Genomic DNA, 9,321 nt, shown 5'->3' with positions numbered 1-9,321 from the left:
TGAAATGGCATCATTTTAATTGACCTGTTTACCTATTAAATCCAACCTGAGCCTAACATGCCAAATCAAATCTAAAGCAAGACCAAGTTTAATAACTTAAATAAACCAAAAATAAAATCAAACATAAATAACGTCTCCCTGAATTCTAACTAGGTGAATTTAATCTCTTAAATACACTAAATCACAAAAATAAAAGTACTGGCTGACAAGTAAGCGATTAAAATTATATTTACCGTTCGAATAAAAAAAACATGATGACTTGAGACGAGAGTAAAAGTTAGAAAAGGTTGTATGTCATAATCACGATTTTCTTTAGACCAAGGCTTCGCCCCAACAACATATTTCAACATACCATATTACAGGCAGAGCAAGGTTGATAAGATTGAGGCAAATATAATTCAAAACTTCCGCCCCTTCCTAATACATACACATTTGACTCCTACAAAGGCAGCAAACAGACTGCCCGCTACCTGTATGACTGCAGGTAGCTGTAAGAACACACGAAAGTATATCAATCAGATGAAAGACATTTGAAGAAGCCATTCGATCAAGAAAAACAGGGGACTAAAATGCAGGTCATTATATACTTGACACAGATTAATGTATCCATCAAACGATAGCTGATGCATGTAGCATTCCAAATTTTTCAGTGATATGTTAACATCCTCGTGGGAACCACCTAATTGTAAGACCCAGCTTACAAGCAACTCTATGAATCAGTAAGCATATTACATGTTAAAACTGACGACATTGAAAATAATTAGATAGCGCTCCTTCAAACATAAACGTTAGAAGATATAATTAGCTAGGCTAAAATTCATTTCCTCATCCTTTTGTTTGGACCAGAGATGTAAAACCCACTTAAAATGTGCAGCTAAAACCATTCGAATAGTAGTGATCAATGTGAATCAAAGTCGTCGTCGTCATTTAGTATAAGGTTGACAGCAAACAACACAACCCTGCAAGAAGAACTTCTTATAAGCATAGAGGTTAGAGAAAGAGTTCAAGGTCCTTTAGAAAGGTAGAGAGCAGGTGTCTTATGGGTAATGGACACAAAATGGTACGCCCACTCCTTCACAAAGAAAAGCCCTCCCACAGAATCCATGTGAAATTCACAAATAATCAACAAATATCTTGGAACCTAAAAGCAATGTAAAGAGAACTTTGCAAAATTGGAAGCTAAAAGCAATGTAAAGAGAACTTTGCAAACATATTCGTTAAAAAAATAATAATTGGAAACTGTAGTGAAGAGAGAACACTCTCTTATTCAAACATAAAACAGCAGCCTAGATACATAATACACCCCAAGATGGGTCCTGGAGGCCATATCCTAATTGACCCTGTTGCACTCATCTTTAAATCCTTCACCTCACAAATATTCTGTCCCTCCTTAGTCTCACCACCATAACATGAGGCTTATGCCCTTTCTCCACAAGATAAGCCAATATAATACACACATGCTAGTTTGAGTTCCTACATATTGAATATCTGAATCTGAATGTTTTCATTATTCTTACGAATTCTAAACAGCTTGGTAATTGGCAAACCTACAGTACATAAAACCTTCTAACCTGGTCAGATCTGCAACACTCATTGCATTCACAATGATTATCAGATTAACTCACAATAGATACTCTTGCCAAACAAAGACTTGTACTTGAGTTCAATCTTCAATACAGTTCGGTGTCAGCTTCATTCTTGGATAAAAACGGAAACCATTGGCATGGTCAATGAATGCCACTTGTAATTGTTTATTAAATACTCTGATGTGAGGTTAAAATACTCCTTTTCAATAATGACATATATTAACATACAATCACGGTTATCTAGTGAGAAAGATAAGCCAAAAACAGATTAATATCACATGCATATTGCATACCCCTACATGCTTATGTCTTCTACTGCCTTCATGATTTTTGTCAATGTACTAAGATAATATTTGAGATTATAGTAGTGGTTGTTTTTCAAAGAGCTTTTTGTATGGAAATACATCAAAATAATATTTTTTTATTAAAAAAATTCTTTTTTGATATCAGCACATCAAAATGATCCAAAATCATAAAAAAAATTAATTTGGAGCCCAAAAAAATAAAATTCAAAAGCGGTTTTTAACACAAAAACAAACACAGCTTTATGAACCCGTTGATTTACATTCTTGGCCTCTTACCGAAGTGCAGTAAGCAATGATAACTTAAGGGGAAAAAGTCAAAATAGCAGCATCAGGTTCCTGAACTATTACGTCAATGGTTTAACAGTGATAGTAAGTGATTTGGCCAAAGGAGGAACTTAAGATTCTCTATACATGGAAGAGCCAGATTCATTAGATACAATTAGTTACATGAATATATGTACATGTTCAACTGTACAAGAGAAAAGCAATGAAATTCAAAGCCATGACTGGAGTTTTATTTTCAATTTTATGCACAGTTTTATGTAGAGTGTAGATAAAGAATTGGTGCAATAATAGAAAAATAGGTCAAATACTTTATGCCAGCATTACTTTTTCTAAAAAATGCAGAACCACGAAACCATAAACCTGGTAGCCCCTCATATGATCAAATGCTTTCCTATTTAAAAGCACTAAAAAGTATCAAGCTTCCAGGCTAATAATGGTAAGTTTCTAGAACTCAAAAAACGATGAGTGGATATCTAATTCTTCAGAGTTGAACAGTGATAAGATGCCCGCACCAATTCTATACCCAAACGGAATGGAAAACATATATCAGACCAAGAGATAGTTGAAACATGTACTTAATGAGAAACCAGGATAGTTATATACATAGTTCAGAACAAACCTAAATACGCAAACTGTGAAGAAGATCATGTAGACACCAAGCTTGATCATCCTATGCTTCTTGTCAGTGTTGAGGTTTCTGAAAACTTCAGTGACATCAATAAGATGTTGCCGTCTAATAAACCTGCAATATTGTGGGACGACATATACATTTTAAACACGAGCACATAAAGCTTAAAGCAAACACATTCATTATTAATATGGATCAGGAACCTCACTGAGGACCTTTCAATTTCCATTCCTTTTTGCCAGTCATTGTCATTTTCACATCACAAATCATCTATGTTAGAGTGTGGTTACAATTGCTTTTCAAAATGCCTTTTGTGCCGACATGCATCAAAATGATTTTATTTTATTTTTTAAAAAAATCATTTTAGAGATCAGTGCATCAAAACAATTCAAAACATACCCAAAAAAATTTGATTTTTTGTGGAACGTGGAATCAGCGCATCAAAACAATTCAAAACATATCCAAAAAAATTAATTTTTAGCAGCAAAAAAATTTCATTTTTTGTGGAACGCAATTTGCACAGCGTTCCCAAACGGTCTCGCATGTGACTTGACAATATAATTGGCCCCACCAAGGATTATTTATCAATTTTTTTCAAATAATTGAGAAGTAACACACATCTTTTTTTTATGAATACTATTCCCATTGGTTTCCTTTTGAGCAGTACCATATATCTTGTTGCAAAATATCTCATGTGGGATCAGAACACAAGATAATTAAAGTTTTTCAAAGCTGCTAATTAATCTCACGAAGTAGAATGAAAAAAAAACAACTCTTCTTCTTTTTCGCACTTAATTGGATAAAAATAGGTTATTACAATTTTGAGGGAATCACTATGATGAAATTGGTAGACACACTACTCTTAGAAAGCAGAGCTATGGCATTTCAGTGGGAGGCATTAGAAAAAAAAGTTGCCAGTTCTTCTGAGAGATTGATGGTTCTCTAATGGCAAATGGAGCTTTGCTGTTTTTTCTTAATATTTAATTATGTTAAATATAAACAGGCACTGTGATGATATGCAAACAGAAAAGGATTGACAGTAAACCAAAAGCTCTGATCCATAGCACTAGATTTAAGATAAGGACATTTATGAGGCTGAATTGGAAATGGTGAGGGGTGCAGGGTGCAGGCTACATGAGGATCATCGTTTGATCATCATTGCCAAGTAGACAACGAACCCCATGTGAAACAGTAGAAGAAATATCATTGAGCTAATGCTTGTTATATAATGCATCTGGCGATCCAACACCATGATTCTCTCCAACTCAAACACAACAAAGCGACAATGAAAATCTCTTAGTCACAAAACACATATTAAAACTTACAGAAACGGCCTAGCTTGCATTTCACAAAGTTTACTAATTACTACTAGAAGTCAGGAAAAGAATTTCAAATGTGTTATTAAGGGCAAGATTCTAAGCCATAGGTCAAATGCATTTTCAATTTATATCCTGGAAACAAAAAAAGTATAAATTGTTCACTTTTTCGTTAATATTTTTTGTTAAATGCAAGAGTATATGCCTAGTCCACATGTAAAATTCACCTGCATCTCACAAGGAAGCTGCTTCTATAACCTATCTCCCAAGTAAAGCATGCGCAAATACCAAATTCTTAGTTAAAACCAAAACGATGCCGGTTGTTGCAGTTAAACAATGCAGACAACTTGGCAATATAAAAGCGAAGGCAAGGAATGTAGATTGCAACATGGAGCTGTGAAGAACGATAATATCAGTTTGTTAGAGAGAATGAACGAGTATTCAGAACACTTACAGCATTGCATGATAACAGGTAAGAGGAACTGCCACCAAAAACAAGATCCAGTGACCTGTGAAGAGTAAAAGAATGCTTAGTGCAGCTTGCAAAGCAAACTCAAGCAGAATCCACCTGTTGATGTTAGCCGTCGCCACAAACGGATCCATCTGGTCTACCTCCAAGTCCGTTAAACATAGAAGCTACAAATAAATAAATTAATTAAAAGCAAGCAAGTACAGCAATAAGAAAATACCAATCCTAATATCCACAATAACTGCCATCGAATCTATTTTTTTTTTCTCAGGGATCGAAATCTAGCCAAACAAACTAGTATAACAGTATCGCTAACATCTTAAACGAAATAATAAATAAAGTTATAGTATACAAGAGTGGATAATAATAGTAATAGTTCAAAATTCAAATTGCGCGCAAACTCTGGTATCAATAATTAATTTTAGCATGAATATTTAGCTAAATTAATTTTAGAAACCAAATAAACAGAAAGAATTAGCAAAAAAAGAAAAAATCGGCGATTAAGAAACTTGGAAGCTCTATAATGCTGAGTATTCGGCAAACAGAGAATGAATGTAGAGTAGGGGTTTATTTGGAAGGAGAGGAAAGGAAGATAATAAATACAGCGTAAAAGACGATAGCGAGGAGGCCAAAGTTGATGAGCAAACAGATGATCCAGAAAATCAAATTCCACATCGTTTCTGCTTGCTTCTTCTTCGGGGCAGAGAATCCGTGAGGAACTGAGTACAGAGGGAGTGGGGTGTTCTTTTCTGTTTGTTTTTTTTTCTTGTGCAAAAAAAAAAGAAAAGAGTAATGGAGGGAAGGGGGAGTAGAAAGAGTGGGAACTGGGAGTGTTTTCAGGGGTTTTGTTTTCGGGTACGCAGTGGGTCCCACTAATGATAGTTATGGGCCCAGTTTAATTATTTTCACTGCGGTTCCGGGTAATAAATATGTTTTTTTTTTCTTTTTTAATGTTGAGAGCCTGAACTTTTATTTTTTCCAAACAAATAAAGATATCGGAATAATAAAATTAATTTAGATCAATTTAATAACCTAATTCTTGGTAATAAAATTATAATAACTATAAAAACATTAAAAAAATATAAAAATTATAATTTAATATTTAAAATTAAAAGTAAAACAAGTTAATTTAAAAACAATTAGATTAACTTAAATTAACTAACGAGCAAGCATGATATAAAATTAAAATTTAAAAAATAAATTAAAAAATAGAAAAAAAATCAAAGTTAAATTAATAAAAAATAAATAAAAAAACATTAAACCAGCATATATTAACTTGACTAACTCACATGCAAAATAACTTTGTACAAAGAAAATTAAAAACATCATAAAATTTAAGAATTAATAATTTAATATCAAGTGATAACATTAAAAAAATATATATATATTTATAAAAAAAATTAGATCAACTTGGGTTAGCTCAATCAACTTGAAATACAAGATATGAGGTAGATATAACAAAAAAAAAAAAATAGAATAAATCACAAAACTCAAGGCTTGATAATTTAACATTATTAAAACAATAAAAAAAATTATTTTTGAAAGAGACTTAAAAAAACAAAGCAAGACCGGGCTAATATTTGAAATTTATGGCGGTGCTTATGAGATTGAAATTACCCTTATGGAACACATGTATGAAAAAATAATAAAGTAAAATTCTTAATCATAACAAAAATCAAATTCAAAATAATAAGGATTAAATATTATATAAAAAGGTAATAAAAAATAGTTTGAGATTGAATTAAAAAATAAAACAAATAAAGAAAATAAAGAAAATAAAAAATAAAAAAAAGGACCAAAACATATACAAGATTAAATTGAATAAAATATTAAAGGATATAATAAAAAAAATCTAACAGATGATAAAAAATAGTAATTAAAATAATAAAAACTAAATTAAATATAAAAATTAAATAAAATATTAAAGAATTAAATTAAAAATAATTTAATATTTAAAATTAAAAGTAAAAGTAAAACAAGTTAATGTAAAAAAAACTTAGATTAACTTAGATTGACTAAGTAGCAAGCATGATATCAAATTAAAATTAAAAAAAAATAAAAAATAGAAAAAAAATCAAAGTTAAATCAATAAAAAATAGATGAAAAAATAAATAAAAAAACATTAAACCAGCATATATTAACTTGACTAACTCACATGCAAAATAACTTTGTACAAAAAAAATTAAAAACATCACAAAATTTAAGAATTAATAATTTAATATCAAGTGATAAAATTAAAAAAATATATATATTTATAAAAAAAATTAGATTAACTTGGGTTAGCTCAATCAACTTGAAATACAAGATATGAGGTAGATATAACAAAAAAAAAAAAATAGAATAAATCACAAAACTCAAGGCTTGATAATTTAACATTATTAAAACAATAAAAAAAAAAAGAATTAAATTAAAAAAAAACAAAAAAACAAAGAGCATTAAAATTTAAACAAATATAAATAAAAAAATAGCACCAAACTAGAAATAAATACAAATTAGAGGAGATGCAATTGAATTTTTCAAGACCTTTCTCAAGTATCAAGGTTTAGAAGAGAGGATAGAGGGGGCATGAGAAAAAAATTCTTCATTGTTGAACTGCCGTAAATGAGACCACATGCGCCACCCTATTGGTCACACCGCCACCAATCACGTCTAATAAAATAATAATAGGCGGTTTGTCATCATATAAGTCTGTACGCGTTTCTAAAATGATGCGGGGCAATCACAAGTTGAGATGTGTTAAAGGAAGTTAATATCTTTTATTTATTTATTAATATTTTAAAATATTAAATTACTAAAAAATCCTTGAAAACATTTGAAAAAAAAAACATATTACAAAGACAACAACACCATTCCAAACCAGCCTTGGAATTTTTTAAAATCAAAGTTAAACTAGTCATTTTATTGTAAAAAAATAAAATAAAAAACTAAAAAACCACTCTCTACAAATTCAGTATTTTGCAATTTTAAAAGGTATTTATGCCTGCAATAAAATAGATAAAAAACACAAAAAAAAACCCTATTTATGCCTGCAATAAAATAGATAAAAAAAACCCGTGCAAGGTGTCTATATTTTTTGCTTGAAAGACAACGAACTGATTTTACTGTGCAACTAATGTCCTAAATAATTTTACAACTGACCATTGCATGCATTGGAATGAAAGACAACGAACTGATTTTACTGTGCACCTAAAAGGACTAAATTGTCCTAAGTAATTTTACAAATGACCATTGCATGCAATGGAGAAGTTGATTCTATCCCATAAGCTAGACAATTGTTGGTGTAGAGAAGGGATAAAAAGATAATTCATTGCGCCCATCAACGGCGGATGTCAAAGTAAAACGCTCATCAACTTTAGCGTTTTTTTAATATATGACCGATAAACTTAATACAGAGAGCGTTTTGATCCCAGCACATTATAATTTGCTCATACGAGTCTTGAGTAAATAGAAGTTTTGCTATCTTTTTGTCATGCTTTTACCCTTTAACCTTTGATGAGCTTCACTGTACAAAACTGTAAACATTATGGGTAAAATATTGTGCGCATGTAATGTTTATCCTCTTATATTTTACTATGAATTTACTTCTTCTTCTTTTGTTTCATTCCAGTTTTTAAACTTTTTTTTAATGATTATATCCTTTTTGGGCTAAATTAAAGACAGATAATCAAATTTTTTTGCTAATGATAAAATTTTAAAACAGCAAACTAAAATAAAAAATATACCATAAATAGGTGATGATTTAAGTATTCTTACAAAAAGTTTGCCTGAGTTCTTAAACTTTTATAGCTATTCAGTTTCTCAATATTTTGCAATTTAATTTTTGTTTTTTACAGAATCTCCTTTGGTTTTTTTAGTTCTTTGTTCGGAAGACATTGAATTTTAGAAAATCAACATTAACACAAATTCAAATCACCAAAACAATCATCTTATAATATTTAAAAAAAAAAGAGTTTCATTGGATTAATGGAATTTTACTTAAGTGTTTTCTCACATTAAAATTATCTAAAAAACCATGTCAAAACTTAGAAAGATATTTTTATTTCAAATTAATTTTTGATCTTTATGTAATTTTTTAAGATCATTTATAAGTTTATCAAGGTATTTAAGATTTTTTTATAGATATTTTGGGTTAAAAATGAGTTTTCTTAATAAAAAAAATAGATCTTATTTTTACATCCACCACAATGACTATAGTTTAAGAGAAACTAAATGATACGTATTTTTTTATGTTTTATTTTTTATCAAGTTATCCTGATTTCATAACCTGAATCATAAATTTAATAAATTAATCTGTATTGGCTTACTTATTATTCTATATATTATAGGTTTGTCATGATAACCTAGATGGATTTAAATCATTGTTTTTTACTATTTTTTAACTCAATTTTACCATTTTATATTAATACGTTGAAAATTAAGTTATATTAATATATTATAGGTTTGTCATGATAACCTAGGTAGATTTAAATCATTGTTTTTTGCTATTTTTTAACTTAATTTTACTATTTTATATTAATATGTTGAAAATTAAGTTATATTGTTTGTCTTTTTAAAAATTATTCTATTTATTATTAATTTTTTTGTTATATAATTAAAATAAAACTAGCTTATATCACTCCATTTAGTTTATAACTCGATTCATAATTTTTTTTTTACCAGATGTGCACCACTTCATATTATTTTTAACACAAAAAAATAAATAATACCCTGCGGTGTATCACGGTAACACAAT

At 29.6% G+C, this 9,321-nt stretch overlaps 1 protein-coding gene across 5 annotated transcripts; it reads right to left on the bottom strand.

The window, feature by feature from the left end:
* Positions 1–290: 290 nt before the first annotated feature.
* On the bottom strand, positions 291–5,381 carry LOC105131811 (protein cornichon homolog 1-like). 5 transcript variants are annotated; one of them, XM_011034975.1, is made up of 5 exons: positions 5,193–5,381; positions 4,575–4,756; positions 2,796–2,918; positions 866–959; positions 291–488 (listed from the first exon to the last, which is right to left on the bottom strand). In XM_011034975.1, exons 1-4 carry the CDS (start codon positions 5,262–5,264, stop codon positions 899–901), a joined length of 438 nt encoding a protein of 145 aa, XP_011033277.1. In that variant the 5' UTR covers positions 5,265–5,381; the 3' UTR covers positions 291–488; positions 866–898. The 5 variants fall into 5 exon arrangements, with proteins under 5 accessions (XP_011033277.1, XP_011033276.1, XP_011033278.1 ...); XM_011034974.1 differs by lacking the exon at positions 291–488 and having other exon boundaries at positions 550–959; XM_011034976.1 differs by lacking the exons at positions 291–488; positions 866–959 and adding an exon at positions 1,221–1,442.
* Positions 5,382–9,321: the final 3,940 nt, after the last annotated feature.

This window comes from Populus euphratica, unplaced genomic scaffold, assembly GCF_000495115.2.
Source record: "Populus euphratica unplaced genomic scaffold, PopEup_1.0 scaffold101.1, whole genome shotgun sequence".
Lineage (NCBI taxonomy): Eukaryota > Viridiplantae > Streptophyta > Magnoliopsida > Malpighiales > Salicaceae > Populus > Populus euphratica.
The sequence above is the reverse complement of the archived record's forward strand: the minus strand, read 5'-3'. Positions and strand labels throughout refer to the sequence as shown.

Coding starts and splice junctions, on each gene's coding strand:
- LOC105131811 (XM_011034972.1), bottom strand. CDS start 5,264: ATGTGGAATTTGATTTTCTGGATCATCTGTTTGCTCATCAACTTTGGC. Junction 2,919..4,574: donor ACCTGTTATCATGCAATGCT/GTAAGTGTTCTG, acceptor ACAATATTGCAG/GTTTATTAGACGGCAACATC. Junction 2,694..2,795: donor TTCACAGTTTGCGTATTTAG/GTTTGTTCTGAA, acceptor GTTTGGGTATAG/AATTGGTGCGGGCATCTTAT.